The 23,216-nt window shown below is 35.3% G+C and overlaps 1 protein-coding gene across 4 annotated transcripts in view; it reads right to left on the minus strand.

The window, feature by feature from the left end:
- Positions 1 to 23,216, minus strand: part of WDPCP (WD repeat containing planar cell polarity effector) — a 382,460-nt gene that overhangs the window by 273,388 nt on the left and 85,856 nt on the right. For 3 of the 4 annotated variants that reach the window (XM_053890729.1, XM_053890730.1, XM_053890728.1), the window contains 5 exons: positions 21,027 to 21,111; positions 17,454 to 17,501; positions 16,557 to 16,607; positions 14,959 to 15,029; positions 14,596 to 14,655 (listed from right to left, as the gene is read on the minus strand). In XM_053890729.1, coding sequence (XP_053746704.1) covers positions 14,596 to 14,655; positions 14,959 to 15,029; positions 16,557 to 16,607; positions 17,454 to 17,501; positions 21,027 to 21,087 — 291 coding nt within the window. In that variant the 5' untranslated portion in view covers positions 21,088 to 21,111. Of the gene's footprint in view, positions 1 to 14,595; positions 14,656 to 14,958; positions 15,033 to 16,556; positions 16,608 to 17,453; positions 17,502 to 21,026; positions 21,112 to 23,216 lie in introns of those variants that run through there. The other variant, XM_019434749.2, reaches the window with a different exon arrangement.

The raw sequence follows: 23,216 nt of genomic DNA on the forward strand, positions 1-23,216 counted from the left end.
AAGAATGCCACAGAGGCAGAAAGAAAACTGGAAGAACAAAGTGTCAGGAGAACTAACAGAAAAAAGTATTTCAAGAACAAAGAGGTGGTCAGTAGTGTTAAGTCCTCTTGTGTATTTCAGATGATGCTTTCTAAAAAAAGTCTACCGCATTTAGTAATACAGAGATTTTTGCAACCTTAGCGGAAAGTTTTTCAGCATAATAATCAGGACAAAAGCAAAATAGGAGTTGGTTGAATGCTGGGTGAGCACTGAGAGGAAAGGGAGATCACAAATAGAGACAATTCTTTTGAGAAATCTGATTTTGAACGAAAAGGATAAGACCAGAGATGATTAAGACTTGTGTTTATTTGTTTTAAAAGAAAAGAGTTGCACTTATTTAAAATTTTTTTTAAGATTTATTTATTTTTGAGAGACAGAGAGAGACAGAGCATGAGCAGGGGAGGGGCAGAGAGAGAGAGGGAGACACAGAATCTGAAGCAGGCTCCAGGCTCCGAGCTATCAGCACAGAGCCTGATGCGGGGCTCAAACTCACAAACCGCAAGATCATGACCCAAGCTGAAGTCGGATGCTTAACTGACTGAGCCACCCAGGTGCCCCAAAAGTTGTACTTACTTAAAAGCTGTTTGGGAATCACGGGAATCCCAAATAGCTAAAGCAATACTGAAAAAGAACAAAATTAAAGGACTCATATTACTTGATTTCAAAACATATTATAAAGCCACAATAATCAAAACAGTGTGATTCTGGCATACAGACAGATCTATAGACCAATGAAACAGAACAAAGAGCTCACATACGAAGCCTCACAAATATGGTTAAAGTGATCTTCAACAAGAATGCCAAGACCACTCAAGGGGAAAGTTACTTCAACAAATGGTGTGGGGAAAAACTGGATATCCACATGCAAAAGAATGAAGGTGGACTCTTAAGCTACACCATACACAAACATACCAAAATGGATCAAAGATCTACATGTAGACACAAAAGTATAAAATTCCTGGAAGAAACCATAGGGAAACAGCTCTAAGACCTTGGATTTGACAATGATTTCTTGAATAGGACATCAAAAGCATAGACAACAAAAGCAAAAATAGACAAATGGGACTTATCAAACCTTAATACTTTAGTGCATCAAAGTACATTATCAATGGAGTAAAAAGGCAATCTACACAATGGGAAAAAATATTTGCAAATCATATATCTGGTAAGGGGTTAATTTACAGAATACATTCTTTAAAACTCCCATAAATCAACAACAACAAAAATCATATAACCCTTAAAAAACAGGGAAACAACCTGAAAAGACATTTCTCAAAAAGGAAACCATACAAATGGCCAAAAAGCATATCAGCATCACTAATCATTAGAGAAATGCAAATCAAAACCATGATGGGATATCACCTCACACCCATTAGGATAGCAACTATCAAAAAAAAAAAAAAAAAAGTGTTGGTAAGGCTTAGAAAAATTGGAACCCTATGCACCATTGCTAGGATTGTAAAATGGTACCATCACTATGGAAAACAGTATGGGGTTTCCTCAAAAAATTAAAAATAGAACTGTCATCTGATTCAGCAATCCCACTTGTGGGTATATATCCAAAAGAATTGAAATCAGGGTCTTGAAGAAGTATTTGTACCCCAGGTTCATAACAGCATTATTCACAAGAGTTAAGAGAAGGAAGGAATCCAAATGTCCATCAATGGAAGAATAAATAAAATGTGGTATATACATATATAGTGAAATATTATTCAACCTTAAAAAGGAAGGAATTTCTGTCACATGCCACAAAATGGATGAACCATGAGGATTTTATGCTAAGTGAAATAAGCCAGTCACAGAAAGACAAGTACTGCATGATTCTACTTATATGAGATATCTAAATTAATCCAACTCAAAGAAGCAGAGAGTAGAATGGTGGTTGCCAAGGGCTGGGAGGAGGGGGAAAGGGGATTTGTTGTTTAAGGGATGCAGAGTTTTAGTTTTGCAAAATGAAAAACTTCTGGAGATCTGTTTCATAACAGTATGAATATATTTAACACCACTGAATTGTACACTTAAACATGATTAAGATGGAAAATTTTATGTTTTACCATAATAAAAATATTTTTTTTTAATTTTTTTAATGTTTATTTATTTTTGAGACAGAGAGAGACAGAGCATGAACAGGGGAGGGTCAGAGAGAGAGGGAGACACAGAATCCGAAGCAGGCTCCAGGCTCCGAGCTATCAGCACGGAGCCCGACGCGGGGCTCGAACTCACAGACCGTGAGATCATGACCCGAGCCGAAGTCGGACGCTTAACCAACTGAGCCACCCAGGCGCCCCAATAAAAATATTGTTTAATGAAAAAAATTTTAAGTTGATTCCAAAGATCCAGTTGATAGTAAGTTTCAATTTAGGTCTGGGGCACCTGGGTGGCTCAGTTGGTTAAGCATCTGACTCTTGATTTTGGCTCAGGTCATGATCTCACATTCATGAGATTGAGCCCCACATTGGGCTCTGTGCTGTTCTAACAGCACGAAGTCTGCTTGGGAATCTTTCTCCCTCTCTCTCTGCCCCTCCCCAGCTGTGCACATGCCTCTCTCTTTCTCTCAAAATAAATAAACTTTTAAAAAAATTTAAAAAATTAAATAAAAACTAAAAATCAGGTCTGTGCCAGAAACCAAGCATTTTATATGTGTGTGTGTGTGTGTGTGTGTGTGTGTGTATACATATATATATATATATACATATGTGTGTGTATATATATATATATATGTATATATAAACTCACTTAATTCTTATAATAAATGTATGAGTTTTTAATCTTCATTTTATAGTTAAATAAACTCTGGCACAGAGAGGTAAAGTAACTTCCCAAAGTCACACAGCTAGTAAAGCCAAGATTTGATGCCAAGAAGAATGAAGCGGTTTGTGCTTTCCATCACTATGCTACATATGAGCGAAATGACAATCATGTGGGGTCCTAAGAAGGCCAGATGGCATGGGATCCAAAATCTAGGCCAGAGGCTCCCAAACTTTCTCAGTTCATGGCACCCTATGTGTCTCAGTAGTCATATGGTACCCCTAGGCCAAAAGAAATACCAGCAATTCCATTTAATAAAGCGATTCAAACAACTTAAGTATTTATGTCCCAAAAACATAGTAGCCATTTGAAAACATAATATACAGAGATTGAAACAAAACAATTAATTCCTAATAACCACAATTACTAATAGGATGTGTACACTAACAGAAGTTGGGCACTACACAACTTCTCAAACCTTGAAATCAGATTGGAAACCCTCACACTCGCTCCTGTTCTATGTGAACTGTTGTGTGGTACGTGCTTTTTATCACAGCAAGTCCTGAAAAGCTGCCTTCATATAGCTAGGACATCCTAAAAGGAATGTGGCGCAATCTCATGTTGAGACCCTGCACTACCTGGAGCTACTTGTTTGTATAGTGTCTGACAGACGTCTTGTGTTTTCTGTGAAATTCTTAAATATCCTGCAGGACTCCTGTGAATTCACTGCAGTCCCTAGGATGCCTCAGTGCAGTTTGAGAGCTATGATTGCTGTCAAAGTCATAGAAGCAGAGAGGCTGGGCCTTCAAGAGGAGTAGGGACTGTTCCTCTATTATGGCAGAAGGATGAGTACAGATATAAGGACATTTGTTTACTTAGCACGCGGTGACAACTTTGATCTCACAGTTCAACCTGGGCTTCTACTTAGATCAAGGTGACCACCAAATGGCAGGTACTTCCCTGTGAAGAGCTACTGTGAATATTTTATATGTAACACTATTTTATAAGAAGCATAGCTATAACTGCTTTTCATTTCATTGTCATTTAAGCAGTATTTGTGCTAACCTAATAGTTTTACTTTACTTTTTTTTATTTTTTTTTAATGTTTATTCATTTTTTGAGAGAGAGAGAGAGAGAGCACAAGCTAGGGGAGGCGGACAGAGAGAGAGGGAGACACAGAATCCAAAGCAAGTTCCAGGCTCCGAGCTGCTGGCACAGAGCCTGGCATGGGGCTCAAACCTATGAACCACGAGATCATGACCTGGGCCGAAGTCGGAGGCTTAACCGACAAAGCCACCCAGGTGCCCCTTTAACTTTATTTTTAAGTTAAGAGGTATAAATTACAACTTGGCAGAGGCATTTGATGCATTTTCTCTATCAGCTACACTGTCATATATATAACATTAATATTCTCAAATATCATGAATGTCCAGTTGCTATGTTTTGAAACCCAACCTTAGATGCTTGGTTTATACACGTACTTTTCTAACTGGTACATTCCAACTTGTGCATCTCAAGTTCTAAATTTGAAACATATTTTAAGTTTTTATATAAAATCTCAGTATAAGCATTCAAATATAATGCAATAAATGTCTCCTCATTTGCTAGCAATGGAAGTAAAACTTTATTTTCCCTTTAAAAAGTAGATAAATGTTTGGCATGTGTTTCTATTTTGTTAAATATGAAAATCAACAAGAGACAGATAATTCAGATTTTGGAATTTGTTTAGTATTACATATATTTATTATTAACTATAACTGAATATATGAGGGAAATTCATAGTCCTGACCTAGTTTCCTTTGGGGCAAAATACCCTGAAGCTTCCAAAACATTGTTAGACATGAATGCCAAGGGTGGAGGCAGGGAAATTACAAGTTTCTTTAAAGCAATGTTTTAAAATGAAAACAATTAATAAAAGAGAAGAAAGAACTATTTATGAAAATAACAGAAGAAAATGTTCATTTATGATACAAAGATACATTATTATTAAGATCAAAATTTTCTTTGTATCATAACCATGTTCTAAAACTGGGTTCATTCATACCGTACTATATTTTAAGAGTAAATAATTACTGTATCTATGAATTATTGCCGGTCATCAAACTTTGGATTGAGGGAGTCAAGATACAATGTAAGTTTTCTTTCTGTTTTTCCTGGAAAAGAATTAATTTTTTGCCTAAGAAAGAATTATTAAGGCATGATATTAAACTGGCTAGCTGGACATTAACACTCAGGTACAGTGTTCTATATGTGCAAATATCCAGACATATGTTCTTATTTTTAACATAAATCTTTGTGGGTGTGATGGCCTTGGATATACAGCCCTCAGGGCTCCTTCAGGAGGAATGAAGGCTGGAAGTTGACTGACAAAAGCTACACTTGGCCGAGGTGGCTACTAGCCAGTGTCTGAGCATGGTTGGGTGCTAGTTCTACAAGGGACTCCTCTAATGAGGAACTTTGGCTCACGGACTCCCCATTTAGCTTGGCTGAAACTTTCTCAGGACCATGCTGTAGCCTGAGGCTCTTTATACCCATTCTTCTCTCACTCCTTCTCCTTTCACAGGGTTCAGATCAGCATCCCAGTCAACAGATTCTTCCCACCTACTTTTCTCCCTTCCTCCTTTATCTTTCACATCTCCCCCATAAACCTCTTGCATTCCTAGTACATCTTCTTTTAATCTTTAATTATTTTTTAAGTGATCTCTATGCCCAATGTGGGGCTCAAACTCATAACCCCGAGATCAAGAGTCACATGTTCTACTGATTCTACTGACTGAGCCAGTCAGGCGCCCTCTTAGTATAGCTTGACATCTGCTTCTCAGAAGCACTATGGGTATGTTTTTTAAAGATTTAAATTAAAGAAATACATGTATAAATTATTAAAATGTCAAAGAACACCTGGAATTAAAACAACCGTTTACTGGGGCACCTGGGTGACTCAGTCACTTGAGCATCCGACTGGATTTCAGCTCAGGTCATGATCCCAGGGTCGTGGGATAGAGCGCTGTGTCAGCTGTGCACTGAGCATGAGCCCGCTTAGGATTCTCATTCTCTCTCTCTCTCCCTCTGCTCCTCTCCCCCCATTCGCATGCTCTCTCTAAAATAAAACCAAAAACCAAAAACTGTTTACTGCCTAATCCCACCAGAGCCTCTCATCCCATTTGCAAATGGGACCATTTTTAACTCTTATAGTAGCTCCTTCTGGTCCTATGCCCACATTTCTAAACAAGTTTTGTCACTTAGAATCGCATTCAGATGCATGTAACAAAAACCAAAAAAAAAAAAAAAAAAAAAAAAAAAATCATCACTTAACGGAATGGATTAGTTTTTCCTCATAGAACCAGAAATCTGCAGTTAGGCAGTCCATGGCTGATAAGGCAGGTCCATGATATCATCAGGTACCAGGTACCTACTTTCCATCCCTCCCCCTTTATTAAGTGGCTTTTTGTCAACATTATTCCAGCAATCAATTCTCCCCTTTCCCTGCATCAATTCTTCCCTTCTTTATTGGATCACTTCCATTAGCATACCAACAGAAACAGAGGTTATTTCTCCTATCTAAAAAAAGAAATAACAACCTCTTTTGATTACACTTCTCCCTCAAGCTCCTGCCCCATTTCTCCTTTTTTCTTTGTTAACATACCCCTTCTTACATTGTTAATTCCTAATTTCTCCCCTCCCATTTTCTCTTAAGTATATTCCAGTCAGGCTCCTGCCCACATCATCTACTGAAACAGCTCTTATGCAAGTCACTGATGACCTCCATGCTACTCCATCCAATGGTCCCTCTGAGGCATCTTGTTACTGGTTTCTTATATAATAGTAACACTTCACTTTCTTCTTGGAACCTAGTTTCCAGGATACCACACTCCCTTCAATGTGCTCTGTCTACTCCTTTTAGTCTCCTTGATCCATCTTTCCCTTTTTCTATCTCCAATCCCCAAATGCTGGAGGATTCCAGAACTCAGCCCTTTGGCCTCCTCTAGTTCTCTATGTACACTCACTCCCCTGGAGATCTTTACCAATCTCTTGGCTTTAATACCATCTGGTGGCTGCCTCCCAATTTTCTCTCTCCAGCCCAGATTTTTCTCTAAACTACAGACTACTATAATTAACTACTGGACTTCTCCACTTGAATATCTAATGGCCTTTCAAACACTAATGTCCAAAACTGAGCTTGGACTCATTTCCCTCAAAAATGTCTCTGATATTTCCCTCAAAAATGTCTCTTTGGAATCTCCTTCATCTCAGTAAATGGCAACTCCATTCTTCTATCTCCCATATTTGATCCATTAGCAAATTCTGATGGCTCAAAACTTATACCCAGAATCTGGCCACTTCTCACATCACAATCACAATCATCCAGTCCAAGCCACCATTATTTACCTGGACTATGACAATAGACTTCTAATTCATCTCCCTGATTCTACCTTCACTCCCTTCAATTTGTTCCCTTCATAATATCCAGAGTGATCCAGCTGAAAAGTGAATTAGATCAGGTTCTTCCTCTGCACAAAAATCCTTCAAGGGTTTCCCATCTCACTTAGAGTAAAAGTTAAGTCCTAACAAAGGCCTAGAAGGTTCTATATAACTAGTGTCTAATTGCCTCTCAATTCCTACTACTCTTCCCCTTGCTCGTTCCATTCTAGTCACCTTGACCTTTTGCTGTTCTTTAAACATGCCAGGTATACTCCCATCTCAGGCTGCTATTCCCTCGACCTGGAAACATCTTCTCCAGCTGCCTTCCATTGCTTACTCCTGCATGTCTTAATCACATAATATTGCAGTGAGGCCTTTCTTGGTCACCAAATATCAGGCCCATCATGCACTACCATCCCCCACACATATCTCCTATCTTTCTTGCATTATTTTTCCCTAACAGTTTTCACTTTCTTTCATACTCTATATTGTACTTATTAATATTTTCATGACTATTTCCCTACTGGAAATGTAAACTGCAGGAGAACAGAAATATTGGTCATTTTTGTCTGTTTTGTTCACTGGTATCCCCAGCACTGAGAATACTATTGGGCATATGGTAGATAAAAAAAAAAAATATATATATATATATATATATATATATATATATATATATATATATATAATTATAAATAAATAATATATAATATATAAATATATATTTATATATTATATATTATATATATTAAATATATATTTATATTTATATATAAATAATATATAAATATATAAATATACAAATATATACATATATATATATATATATATATATATATATATATATATATATATATGTAATGACTTGAGTGAAAACAAAATGGTCAAAAGCAGACCCCTGCCCCTCAGGCATATCTCAGATCCAGACTAGAAGAAATCCAAGAACAGAAGCTGAAAAGGCACCTCACAATTGAGTCTGGCCCCTTTAATAAGTTTTCATGTAGATCCTACTGGTGACCTCTGCTTACTTTGGCCAGAGCTACTTCATATGGCCACCTCCAACTTCATGGGGAACAGGGTAACTGAGTACTTTAAACTGGTCACATTGCCACTGGGAACAACAGTGTCTGTTCATAAAGAAAAATAGATATTAGGCAAGCAATTAGTAATGTCTTCCATATGTTATTTCTTTATTTAGTCACTACCTATTGATTGCTTATTATCATGAATCAAGATTTAATTCTCTTGTATCTTTTATCTCTTATCCATTATTCTTTAAAATTTTATATTAGATCAGATATTAGATTTATCAGTTCCTTTTCTTCCCTCATTCCAAGATTCCTAGTAGAACCTTCTGTCCCCTGCCCCAATTTGGAATAGTTGCTCTCTAGGTCTAAGGCACAGTTATCATCCTAAAGATTACTCTTCACTTTTTTTTTTTCTTTTTTAAGTTTATTTATTTATTTATTTCGAGAGAGAATGCAAGTGGGGTAGGCGCAGAGAGAAGGGGGAGAGAGAGAACTCCAAGCAGGCCTCACACTGTCAGCACAGAGCCCTATGTGGGGCTCGAACCCATGAACCATAAGATCATGACCTGAGCCGAAATCAAGAGTCGGCTGCTAAATTGACTGAGCCGCCCAGGGACCCTCTCTTCACTTCTTTCTTATGTAAGATCTTCCGTTTCCTAAGAAGTCTTGTTTCCTGGTTTGTTCTGTTGCTTTAGAATAGCACACCTTCCAATAACTTCCTGAGAAAAGTACCCGGTAGGTAAATTTTTTTGAGAGCTAACAAGTCTGGAAATGTCCCTGCTTGAAAGACAATTCAGAATTCTACACATAGAACTCTAGGCTAAAAATCTCTTCCCTTCACAATTTTGAAAGCATCATCCCACTGTTTTGTCTTTGTGTTGTTGCTGGCAAGTCTGATTCCCATTCCTCTGTACGTATCTTATTTTCTTTTCTCCTCTGAAAGCTTTTTGGATCTTCTCTTCATCTTTGGTTTTCTAAAATTCACAAAATAGGCCTCTAATATTGATCTTTTTTCAGTCACTGAGTTCTTTCACACTGGAAATAAGCACCTTCCAGTTCTTGGAATTTTTCTTCTATCATTTTTTTGTTTCTTCCCTTCTGTTTCCTGTTAATCATTTACATATTAAACCTTCCGGCCTAATACTCTAATTTCCTTATCTTCTGTTGCCTACTGTTCACCAAAATGTCCTTTTGTCATTGTGGTCGTGCTAGAGAGACATTTCAACTTAATCTTTCAATCCTTCTAGTATTTTTTTTCTATTTATGCTGTCATATTTTGTTTAATTAATGTTTATTTTGAGAGAGTGCATGCAAGCAGAGGAAGGGCAGAGAGAGAGGTAAAGAGGGAGAGAGAGAATCCCAAACAAGCTCTACACTGCCTGACGCAGGGCTCGATCTCACAAACTGTGAGAACATGACTTGAGCTGAAATCAAGAGTCAGACACTCAACCGACTAGGCCACCCAGGTGCCCCTGCTGTCATATTTTTAGTTCTCAAGAGCTCCTTCCCCTTTTCCCAAATATCCCTTTCTTAAAAATAGCTTCCTATTCTTGTTTCAAAGATGCAACATCTCCTCTTACATCTCTGTGGGGATTAATTTTAAATTCCCAAATTTACTTCTGTTTATTGCATTGTCCCTGATTCTTTATCTTTTGTTTGTTTTAGACTCAAACTCCTAGATCTTAGATTTACAGATGGAGAATTCCCTCAAAAGCATCATAATCTGTAGCTCTCTGGTTATATTTAAAAGTAAATCTCTTTAAAAATTTATTGGGAGCTTGTTATGCATTGGCAGGTTTATTAACTTATAACTCCACTGTAAGGAGATTGGTTGGCACACCTACCTTTTCAAAGGAAACTACCAAATTTGTTACTTGTATCCTTTGCTCTGGGCCAGCAGGGGAGGGGAGGGAGGGAAGGAAAATATATTTTTTTCAGAGAAGGATCCTTTAAACAGGTTACACAGAGACATATACCTAGCTGCTAGAGAGGGGAAAGAGCTGAGGAAGATCTCATCATTCCAGATATAGACTCTCACTTAATCCCCTTATTCTCAGTCTAGCCACCTCACTTCTACTGAGTATTGTGCTTAGCATCTTCAAGTCCAGAAACACCTTGGCATGGTGCTTCCAGAAAATAATTATCCCATCTCATTTGTTCTTTATACAGACTGCCTCTAATTTTCCTGTTTTATCCTACATCTCACTCCCAGGCTAATCTCTATGCCTTCTCTCTAAACTCTTACTATCTTTTTACTAAACTTTACTTTCCTCTAAACTTTACTATCTTTTTACTTGGTATCCTACAACTTAGCACTCATCAGTGTCTTAGTGATTTCATGTGTCTATATTCCTTGACTAGGTTATACTGAGGACTCAGCCCGCATCTTACACTTCCTTAGTGCATCCCATAATGGTGGCAGTCAATAAATATTGTGTGATAAGTTTTATATAAGTAATATGCTGTTTCTAATAGTTGTAATTTAAAGTCATCATGGTTTGCCAACTGTTATTTTATGAGAAAACCAAACTGATTTTCATACAATCGGATGAAAGGAAAGATCAGGTAATGATGCTGTCAATTCTATAACTGAGAAAATTATGATAAAATGAGTTCCATAAACTCACAATCTGTGATAGGTTTAGAAAATAATTTGTATTTTTACATAGCATGGCAAGTAATTCATTACAAGAACTAAAAAAAGAAAATTATCTTTTCTTGGGATTTTAAAATTGTACCTGGAAATGCAGAACTGCTATAGAAAGAAATCAGGGTAGAGCTGACTATATTGTATATTTTTGTAGTTGATTGTACATACACGATTCAAATAATTTAATCTAAAATCAACATGTGTGAGTTTACATCTATCTTAATAACACTGCCTTTAAATAATTATGCAATAACCTGCAAATATGAATGTGACTTGACTCACAATAATTTAAAGAATTGAAAAATTCCACCATAGTGGTACACAATTTAATAGTCACTCAATGCTGAAACTATCATTCCCTTTGTAAAATATTTGTAAAATGAACAGTTTGTAAAACAGTTTAAGAAATTCAAAGCTGGAGGGGCACTTGGGTGGCTCAGACAGTTAAGTGTCTGACTTCGGCTGAGGTCATGATCTCACGGTTCGTGAGTTCGAGGCCCGTGTTGGGCTCTGTGCTGACAGCCCAGGGCCTAGAGCCTGCTTTGGATTCTGTGTCTCCCTCTCTTCCTCTGCCCCTGCCCGACTCATGCTCTGTCTCTGTCTCTCTAAAATAAACATTAAAATTTTTTTTAAAAAAAGAAAAATTCAAAGCTGGAAATTATTAAACACTTTCTTAAAATAAAATGATTTTAGAAGACAGCCCCCAAAAAAGAGAGAGAAATATTTTGATAGCTAGTAAAACTAAAACTATAAATTACATCTCATACTTTTAAATGCATTTCAAACTAGGAATAGGCCTAGTTTGAAAAACCAACTTTAAAAAACAATTTTCCTACAGACATATATATAGGTAAGTCTTGATTTATAAACCGATTTGAATTTGCAAGTGGAGGGAATTATTTTTAAATGGTACAATTTACAGGTCACTGGATCAACAACATGAACTAAGTGTTGGTTTTTATGACAACTATAAAATCTCATTATTCAATAGAGGGGAAAATCCAAGCTCAAACTGTATCCTCTGAAATACTTTATGTTTCTGTAGTTGCCTTGCTAATTTCCAAACAATTGGACCTTCTGAAGAAATAAGGATCCCTTAAAAAGAAGAAAACCAAGATAAATTCTATAAGTGTTAAATTTGCCATTTTGGGGGGTAAAAAATTTATATCAGTTAGAGTTCAACTTTATTAACACCAAGGTATTGAGGGAGTTTTTTCATCCCTTCTTTAAGAATATGTCGTGGTCAACTGTTGCCATCTTAGGGCTAAATATATGGAGAAAACTACTAATAGAAATTTAAGCACATGTTATCTTTAGAGCCGCCACACTGGATAATACACAAAAAGGAGGACCCTAGAGTAGCTTGGGAAGCACTTATTTTGCAACTAATAAAAGGTTACGGGGACCCTTTTAAAAATTTAGCTTGAACACAAAATTTTTAACTTACTGTAATATAAGAGATCTTTAGGATAACACACATACACATATTTTTAGAAGACTTAGCTCACAGTCTTGTTTAGAAACTGAGGAAGAGGACAGATAATGTCAGGAGGTCTCTCAAAGGCCCTAAAGATGTGGGGACCAATCTGGACTAGTGGGCAGGGTGGAGGTCAAGTTATCTTACTAAAATAAATCACCATATCAAGAATGTGCTGGTATTAAAAGGACTATTTTAACTTACCAATCACACAAATAAACCACAAAATATGACAGAACATAAAGAAGGATAAATTCCATTGGAAATATTAAAAGTGACCCATTGGTACAACAGCCTAAGAAACCACTATTGTCAGTTTGATGTAAATTACAAAAGTTTATATATATTCTATCATGAAAATTCCTTTTCTGCATTGAATTAATTCAATAGTGAGGGATGTCCTTCTCCTGATTCCACCTATATACAAAACACACAAAGTTGCTTAAAAATTAAAATGCAATAACGTCTATTTAAAAAGGATTGCCTATTGGGATGCCTCACTGCACATTTTAAGATGCCTGACATGTTCCAACTTACCCTGTGCGATGGTAAGGGTGAGGCCACAAGACACACCTCTTACTATAGGTAGTAGGCTTGCCCTCCAGTCAAATAATTTTGAGCCTGCTTTTAAGGTGAGTAATGGCATTGAGAAGCACAATTTGAGTTGTACTAAGTTTAAAACTTTCTGGAGCATATTTTGTATTCAAGTCTTAAAGTCTGATTAAAAGTTTAGTGAAAACGAATTATGAGTTTTTACGTAATTTCACCCTTTGAATACATTCTTAAATCAAATTTAAAAAGTACTATGCTTCTAATAATATTAATTCAGCCTAGCAAACATGCTCTGGAAAATAATAATTCATGCCATTTGAGGAGGTAACCAAATAGTTACCTTCATGAATAAAAGTAGACTAGTTTAAACAAAAAATGAGGAAAAACTAGACTCCACTGAAATGATAGCCCATATTCAAATATTCAGTTAAGATATGTTCCTAATAACCATAAATTCAATGTTGTAGATTTATGGATACAGCCATGGGCCTAAACCTCAAACAAGAGTAGTCAGACCTAAAATAAATCACATTATAAACAAGTCAGTATTTAAATCCATACAAGATATTCAATTCCATAAAAGTTATAATTAGTAGTAGTACTCATGTAACTTCAATTACATGTATGACTAGAATATAACTTAATGATTCTTTTAATCATAAACAAGTCTAATTTTTCTAGGCAACTGGTATTTCTTAAGTGTATAAACAAAGTTGAGGAATTTGTCCATTATTTTGTGATCCAAGGTCACTAATTATTATGTCCTGAATCTAGACCCATTCAAGATGTAGCTCCTGTTGTCTAGGCCCAAACTGTGCTAACAGAACTTTCTGTAATGGAAATGTTCTGTATCTATATTGTCCATATGATATATGTGGCTACTGAGCACTTAAAATATGGGTAGTGCAACTTTAATTCTAATTAGTTTCAATTTATTTTTATTTATTTTTTTAATTTTTTTTTTTTAACGTTTATTTATTTTTGAGACAGAGAGAGACAGAGCATGAACAGGGGAGGGGCAGAGAGAGAGGGAGACACAGAATCTGAAACAGACTCCAGGCTCTGAGTGGTCAGCTCAGAGCCCGACGCGGGGCTCTAACTCACAGACCATGAGATCATGACCTGAGCCAAAGTCGGACGCTTAACCGACCGAGTCACCCAGGCTCCCCTCAATTTATTTTTAAATAGCCACAGTAACTGGTAGCTATGATATTAAACAACACAACTTAGAGGGTTCAAAAAATAAGAGCAAATGTCTTGTTATGTTAGGTCTAACTCCAGTCCACTTGTTGACTTCCATAAGCATCGTACTTACAAATGCCTGCTAGAGTGATAGGCCAAAAAACCTTCTGCCCTATGGTTTTATCTTCATTCAAAAATATGATTAAATCTATGCCAGTAAACATCTAATATAACATTCAGATAAATCCAAACAAAATATACCATCCAAAAAGATTTTTATTAGCATTTATAGTGTCAGTACAACTATACTGACTAATGAGGCAGCCTGGTGGCCTGTGTCAATCTGTCTAATGTTAGTTCTAGAATGACTAGAATTCAAACTATGAAATATCCCCTCTTAAAAAGGTTTTGTCCATTACCTATCATAACACAAGAATACCAATTACTGCATAGTTTTCAGCTCCACTGGTTAAACACTGCAAAATCATGTCAAACCATTTTACCTGACAGACATATTTGTTCTTCCATTTGCTCAGCACACAGTGACTGTTTTGCATCAGCTCCTGAAGGAAACAGAAAAAGAGACAACGTAGTTGGCTATACACACTGTTGTTATCACTTAAAGTGTTTCTGATTTGCAAGCAAAAAAAAAACCCAAAAAAGCAAAAGTCCAAAACAAAACAAAACAAAACAAAAAAAAAAGATCAGCATGCCACACAAAGATGCAACTGTTTTGGAACTCCTCACTAGACAAAAGCAAAGCTATCATCACTAGGAGAGTTGATCCTTTATGAAAATTAAAGCTGTTGAAAGATGTTTTAAAATAGATTTGTTTGTTGCCATTTTTGAAACTTTTGGAAAGATACCTCCAACTCCTTGAGTGAGTCTCGAAGTTTTTCTGGGCGTCTATTTTTGAGTGTCCATGGATAATCTCGTGCTGGCAAATGAAACATGTACTACAGTTAGTTAAACATGATTTAAAAAGGAAACACTGCTGAGCAGCGTGCCTTGGGAGGATTAAAATAAAACACCTCCTTAATTGAGAGGAAGTGGGCTTCATTTCCATCATCAAATAACAGTCTTTTCAAAAGCTTTGTCATAGGAACAGGATTTTTACCACAAAACAATCTCGGTGATCATAATTTTATGATGACAACCAACGTGGCTCAGAGAATCCCTGGGAAAGTTTCCTTGTCCTGTGAATCTAGTACCTAATTGTAAATGACCAACTCTTTGCCAGAGAAGTAACTTTTTCACATGAATAATTAAAAGTTCAATCCAAAAGAAATTTCAAGTAGCCTTCTCAAACCTAAAAATTCCTATGAGTGAATGAATATACTAAGGGAAGAAATATAACACAAAATATGATGCACAGAATACAAATTTTAAAGTAAACATCACCTATGACATTTTTATTTAAAATGATCCTCTTTAAAAGCTATACCACAATTCAATAATGATAAGCCTTTTTTTGTTTTAAATGCATTTAATTAAAAGATAAAATTATTCTTTAGTAGAAACTCAATGTTAGCGTAAGACAAACTAAAAATAGTTTACTTAAAAGAACAACATGTTAAATCATTATAATGATATCTGTTTCATCAGGAAAATAAATTCATCTTTGAGTTCTCCTAAATAATAATTCTAAATAAGAGTTATACATATGTGCATATGTTCTGTATGCATCCTCCTATAATATGTAGTGTATATAGTATATGTAGTCATTTAAATTTTACAGAATTACTATGTATCTTATTTCAGAAAATTAATTTCATTCTATAAACATAATGTATGATGTATAGAGCATATGTACAAGGTTTTAAATTGATGTTGCAGCTACTAATACAGCATTTAAAAAATTAAACGTCAGCTTGACCATTTAAAACAAGGGAACAAGTAGGATTTTCAGCTCTACCTGTATTATATATAAAACTTAAATTATATTTAATTTCACTCATCAAAGCCATATTTCATTGTAGCCAAATTACATATATAATGTATTTATATACCTGAGAACAGATAAGGCTAGAAAGAATAAAATGCTAATATTAATCATTACAAATTTTCGTTCTTTTTTACAAATTTTATTTTCTTAAAATGGGTAAAATGTATTAATCATTTAGGCATGGTATGTATAATAAAACATTATCAGAATTTAAATATAATATACTTACTTTAAATATAATAAATGATATAAATATGGTTAAGAAAGTTTATGTTCACACAAGCATAGATCTTGTTCAAAACTAGACAGAGATTTCAATGGTCTGAATTAGAAGTGCCTAAGAAATATAATTCTCATGTTTATATACCTCAACAATGGGAATTTATAATTAAAGAAATTTGGAAGGAGTAACATTTCCTACTTGTACAGAAAGCTTAAAAAAATTTTTAAGACTGAATCTTCAGGGATATTAAAACTCCAGTTTTATAATAATTACAAAAAAATATAAAGTAAGCTTACATTCTGCCAGCTTATGCTTTTCTTCTAAGTCACCATGCTCTGTCACTGATACTGTGGCAGAAGAGAGAAGGAAGAAAATAAAAATGGAAGTTATTTTAATTTTAATACTTTGTATTTTGAAATGCACATATATAATGTATATTATGCACGTTGTTGAGATTAATGAGTTATGTTAAATTTTTAAGAGGCAGGTGAAAAAATGCCATAAAGTGGATGTTTTCATTTCATAGAGGTATTTCTTAAATTTGTAGTGCAAAGGCTTACATCACACAACAGGTGGGCCAATATCCTGAGCTCACAATCTCATCAGATAGGGAAGAGAACTGCAACGGAGTCCAGAATAGAAGCTGCTTCAGTCTGTCATCAGAACCATGAAGCTAGCCTATTAACCACCAAGCTAAGCATACAGGATGCCCACCCCAGCACCACTTCAACAGAGACCAAAACAGGAAGTAACTAGCTAGAGAGACCTTTTGGCCCATCATGAAACTTCTGGGATTAACAGGATTAATCAGATAAAGAAAATTGATCATTCACTCAGAAATGCCTATTTCAGATATCAGGTGAGGATCCGGGAGGCCAGCACCAGTGGGACCCACGCATTAACAATGCCCTCTACTGGGACACTGATAAATAAACGTGAATAGACTGTCCAGTTATCAGTCGGATCGGCAGTAAAATGAACATTTTCATGTTCTTCTACAGCATTTTCTCAATATTGCTTTATTTTATACAGAACAGATATCAACCTCAAAATTTTTCTAAAGGACTAAAATGACTTTTTTTTAATTTTAGAATTTACCTAATGCTCAAAAAAGGGTTTTTTTTAATGGTCAGTATTTTACAGTTTAAAATATTTCATTTATAAAAATTAGTTGTATAGAATAGATACTTTACCTGCTGGGTCTTTCTTGTCATAATACTGGTAGATCCCTATGTCTCTATCTATAGAAAAGAAGAAATAACATTAGATTGTGATAAAAAGTTCTGGGAAATAAGAAGCCAAACCATGCTATATATATGTCAGGATTGGGGTTGGGAGTGGGTAGGCAGGAAGGAGGACATAAACCATCTTTTTATGTTACTAGAAATAAATAAGATCAAAAGTATATGCGTTCATCTATTCCAGGGATATGTGGGAACTGGAAGGTTTATCAATCTAATTAGAGAAGATTTACACAAAACTGGAAGGGCATGAGGAAAGGAGCAGTAAAAAACTGAAATCAAATAAGACCAACTTTTCTCTTTCACACTTCCTCTGATATTTTTCACAGGGTGCTACCAAAAGGAACTGCCACTAAGCAACACCACATGAAATTAGTGGATGGAAATGCCCTGTTGGATTCTGAGTTGTTGCTTGCTTTTCTCCAGTTTAGCTTGAATCTAGTACAGTGCTTGGGGGAAATTTGCAGGAGAAAAAGAAAATTAGAGGAAAGCATGGGTAAGTTACCTGAAGCTTGTTTAGATTCAAAAAACCTTCCAAATGCATTCAAATTCAGATGTTCTCCTGGGACTAAAAAGCAAAGCAAGGCTTCCTAGAGTGATTTAACCAAGGACTCTGTCTTTGCAACTGAATTACAGGAAAACAAAATAACTGTGTCCATTTTGTTCCTATATGTGAATAGTGAAATCTTTTTCCTTTGAATTAACGTTTGTTTCCCTCCATGCAAAATAATTCTAGTTACTAACAAAAGAATGCAACGGTTTCTGAAGAAGTGGAAGCAGTACAGGCTGCCCCCTAGTGACTGACTGCTCCAAACTTTCTCAAACTAAATGAAACTCAAAAGAGGTATTACAGCTATAGCCAATTTTTTAAATAGAGTTGTTAAAAATATTCAATCCTGTGTACTTATTAAAGCTCCATTCTATTTACCATGCCACTAATTGGAACACATAATTTTTTTTTTAAGATTTTATTTTTTAGTAATCTCTACACCCAACATGGGGCTCGAACTTACAACCCTGAGGTCAAGAGACTGCTCTTTTGACTGAGCCAGCCATGCGCACAGAGACATATAATTTTAAAGAATGAAGTTTACTTCTATTATTTAGGCTAAAAATATTTAATAAGGGGTGACTGGGAAAGGTTATAAGTAGGGCTCCTAAGATACTGATAATATTTTATTTCTTGAGTGATTTTATGGGCATGTTCATTTTTTGATAGTTCAAAATATACCCTTATGATCTTTATACTTTTCAATATATATAAAAAGGTAGGCTTTCAATAAAAAGGTAGGCTTTTTTAAAATCTAAGAACCATAAGCATTATTTACATGGGCAATGTGTCTTCATATAATATTCCATCATTAGATGCAGCCAAATATTTATAACTCTAGAACAGAACTATGAAGACCATAAAGGCCCCTGAATTCTTTTTATTTTTTTTAAGCTTTTAAAAAAAATTTATTTAAGTAGTCTCTATAGCCAATATGTGGCTCCAGCTCATGACCTGGAGATCAAGGGTCACATGCTCTTCTGAGATAGCCAGGCACCCCAAGAACCCCGAATTCTGCATCTGACCCAGAGTAGGCTGTCAAAACCCAATCAGAGCCTAAGCTGGATGAGGAAGGTGTCCATGCAGAATGTCAGGCTGACAGTGTATCAGAACCACAGGTGGGTGAGAAGGACATTCACATGGGGCAATGGCCAAATGTGGGTGTCTAGGTGAGGAAGACATCCACATATGGGAAGAGCCCAACATGGTATGTCAGAACCAATGTGAAATGAGAAGGGCATCCACATAGGGGAAGGAATGCCCACCAAGATAGAAGACTGAGTGCATACAGGGTGATTAAGTAAAAAAAGATATGGGAGTCCCAGGTTTCTCACTGTCAGAGAAGAGAAATACAAATATAGAAAGGGAGAAAATTAGAATGAACCCTCTGCTGGTAGATTAGAATTGATTTTCAATAGAGATAGATACAAAAATGAATATAGATGTAAATATATGTACATACATACATACCCTAGGCTCTGCCCACTGAGAGCCTAGTAAAAATGATACTCCAATAACAATAAGCATACCTAAAGCACCGTTGACTTCTAGATACCACTTCCCTCTAAAAGGAACCAAGCTACTTAGAGAAGTAACTGATTCCAGCACGCTAGGGAATCTTTCTGTTATGCCAGAAAGAATGGAAATGCTTAAATACTGATAGGGACCTGTCACAAAGACATAGACTCAGCTTGAGTGGGGTCCCACTGGCCACATCAGAAACAATTTAAATATCAAAATAAATAATGATAGTAATGGATTAAAACCATTGAATAGGAAACCTGAGTCCACAGGGATAAGATAAATAATAAATATACTTAAAGTTTAATAAGAAACAACACATTTACATAATCTCAAAATATCTCCCTATGAAATACTAATTAACTCCAAAGGAAAAGTAACTTTGCAGTGGAGAATACTACCAGACACAATCTTATTCAAATGATCATAAACATTATCAATAAAGACACAAATTGAAATTGTACACCACCCAATTAGGATGTGCTGAAAATACAACACCTCTTCTGTGATATTCACATCAAACATATATAATCTGAAACTTCAGATTTGTAAAAAAAAAAACTTCAAACATATCCAAATACAGGGGCCTCCTATAAAATAATTGGCATAAAATCTTCAAAACTGTTAAGGTCACAAAAGTTAAAAAATAAATAAAAATTTTAAGGATGAAAGACAGGAGTAATGTGTGTTTTAACAATGCTTATTAGTATTATGGGATAAAGTATGTATTGTTAGGAAATATCTTTTAAAAAATCTTCTCTTTTGGGGCACCTGGGTGGCTCAGTCGGTTAAGTGTCAGACTCTTGATTTTGGATCAGGTCATGGTCTCACGGGTTTGTGGGTCGAGCCCACATCAGGCCCCATGTTGGGCTCGGTGCTGGGAGTATGGAGCAAAGAAATCCAAAGAACATGAATATAATTAATTGTACACCTTAGCTGTATGTTTGAAATATTACCTTTTTTTTTTTTTTTAAGTAGGATTCACGCCCAGTGCAGAGCCCAACATGGGGCTTGAACTCATGACCTTGAGATCAACACCTGAGCTGAGATCAGAGTTGGATGCTTAAACAACTGAGCCACCTAGGCACCCCTGAAATGTTATCTTAATATCAAATAGAAATACCTTTACCATTAGTTAGCCTACAAATATTTATGAATATAAGTCAGTCATTAGGAACAATCCCAGGAAAAAATTGAACATGTATATCTCCTAAACGGAAACAAATATTAGACCAATATAATTTTCACAACAGAAAATCTAACTCAAATTGAAAAAATAACTTATTCAGAGTAACTAAAAAGAATTATTTTTTTCATTAGCCAATTTTTCATTAAGTATAAAAAAATAATGCAACTCCAGCAGAAGAATCTAAACTCTAATCTTTGCTAGTACTTACTTATAACATTGTAACTTATATTTGAAAATGACTGAAATTAATCCAGAGATCATTTACCCCCAATGTGTAAGGTATTCTTCAAAGACCACAGGTGCAGTTCAGTCAAGCAGAAAGACATCTGAAGGCAGAAGAAATCTCCGTCCTGTTTAAAAAATAATTAAAAAGAAATGCTAATTATCTTCCATTGTCAATAAAACCAAGATCTCTTAGAAAAATAATAGAATCATCTGACACTACTGATATTTGAGATATGGCCCATTAGAATAAACATATTTTAATGTACCCTTGGTTAACCATCAAGAAATAAACTCTAGGAAAAAAAAAATACACTCTTCCTAAATGTAGTATGTCATCGCATTGAGAAATGTGATAACATGAAAATATATGTTTGAATCTTCAGTACCTTGTTTGATTTTTAAGGCTCTGAGTATATTTAGAATTATTTCATATTTAAGCATTTTAAGAACATTTTTAAGAAAAGGAAACATCTGGGAAGTAGTGTATTATGCTAAGTGAAATAAGTCAGAGAAAGATAAATATCATATGATTTCATTCATATGTGGGATTTAAGAAACAAAACAGATGAACATAGGGGAAGGGAAGCAAAAATAATATAAAAACAGAGAGGAAGGCAAACCATAAGAGATTCTTAAATACAGAAAATAAACAGGGTTACTAGAGGGCTTTGCGTGGGGGGGGGGGATGGGCTAAAGGGGTGATGGGCATTAATGAGGGCACTTGCTGTGATGAGCACTGGGTGTTGTATGTTAGGTGATGAATCACTAACTTCTACTCCTGAAATCATTATTGCATTATTATATGTTAACTAAATTGGATTTAAATAAAATTTTAAAATTTTAAGAATTTAAAAATAAATAAAATATTTATTTAAAAAAAGAAAAGGAAACATCTGTTAGGTAATTATTACATATAAACACATTTTGTATTGTATTTTTAATATACAAAGCAAATATTTATGATCTCCCACATACAAACAAGCTAATTAGAGTGGAATTTGTAGGGCACCTGGTTGGCTCAATCAGTTAAGCGTCGGACTTCAGGCTCAGGTCATGATCTCGAGGTCTGTGAGTTTGAGCCCCTCATCAGGCTCTGTGCTGACAGCTCAGAGCCTGGAGCCTGCTTCAGATTCTGTGTCTCATTCTCTGCCCCTCCCCCACTCACGCTCTGTCTCTCAAAAATGAATAAATGTTAAAAAAATAATAATAAAGTGGAATTTGCAAAGTAAATGGTATATAGTTACTATTACAAAAAATATTTACTTAAAGGTAAATGTGTGAAACCACAGTAGTGAATATTCAGATTAATTTGTTAATCTGCACCTCATTGTAGACCCAGATACAGTATTCTACTCTAATTACATTAGAAAAAAAAAAAACAACAACAAGATAACAAAAGAGTACATGGAGTATTTCTCCCATTTTTAATATCAAGAGCTAGTGATGGTTATTACTGATACTTTTTCATGAAGGAGAACCCCATTAATTTGGACTAATTGGAGGAAGACCAATATGAATGAGAAAAAAAGTCAACATTTTACAAGTATTTGAAAGAAATTTATTTAACTTCCAAATGTTTGCTTAGAAATACATACAGTACTATACTATGTGGATAGTTCACTATGTATTAGAAATACATAAACTATTGGTATCTTCTTTACAGAGATCACAAAAGAATTGCTCTTTCCAATAAAATTCTGAATAACAAAGAAAGCTTGAAAAATATTTATGACTTTTGTAGACACAGGAAAAAGCTCCCAGCTTCTTTAACATTAGGAGTGACTAAAAACATTTCCCATATTATTCATAAGGGTGATAACCCCAAATAATTTTAGACATAGTAGAAACTTCTTTCATCCTTCCTTTACCTTTACATTTGACCTCAACGTATTAATAATCAAGGAATAGATGCATGTTCAGATAACAAGATGCAGTGTGCCAATATTGAAACAGCAGAGTGAACAATGGCAGCATAAAATAAGGGCCAAGCCTGCCTGGAACAGTGGGGCTTTGAAAAAGCTACAGAGAAGTTGTGAAATGTCAGCAGAGCATCAAAGATGCATAGGATTTCACCAGTTAAATGATAATAAAGAAAATGATGATGATAGCAACAGGCAATACTCGCTAAATACCTCATGAAAAGCATTGTTCTAAACATTATATATATATTAACTTATTTAAGCCTCATAGCTACCCTTTGAAGTAGTACAATTATTACTCCTATAATGAA

This window comes from Panthera pardus, unplaced genomic scaffold, assembly GCF_024362965.1.
Source record: "Panthera pardus isolate Hobbes unplaced genomic scaffold, ASM2436296v1 HiC_scaffold_25, whole genome shotgun sequence".
Lineage (NCBI taxonomy): Eukaryota > Metazoa > Chordata > Mammalia > Carnivora > Felidae > Panthera > Panthera pardus.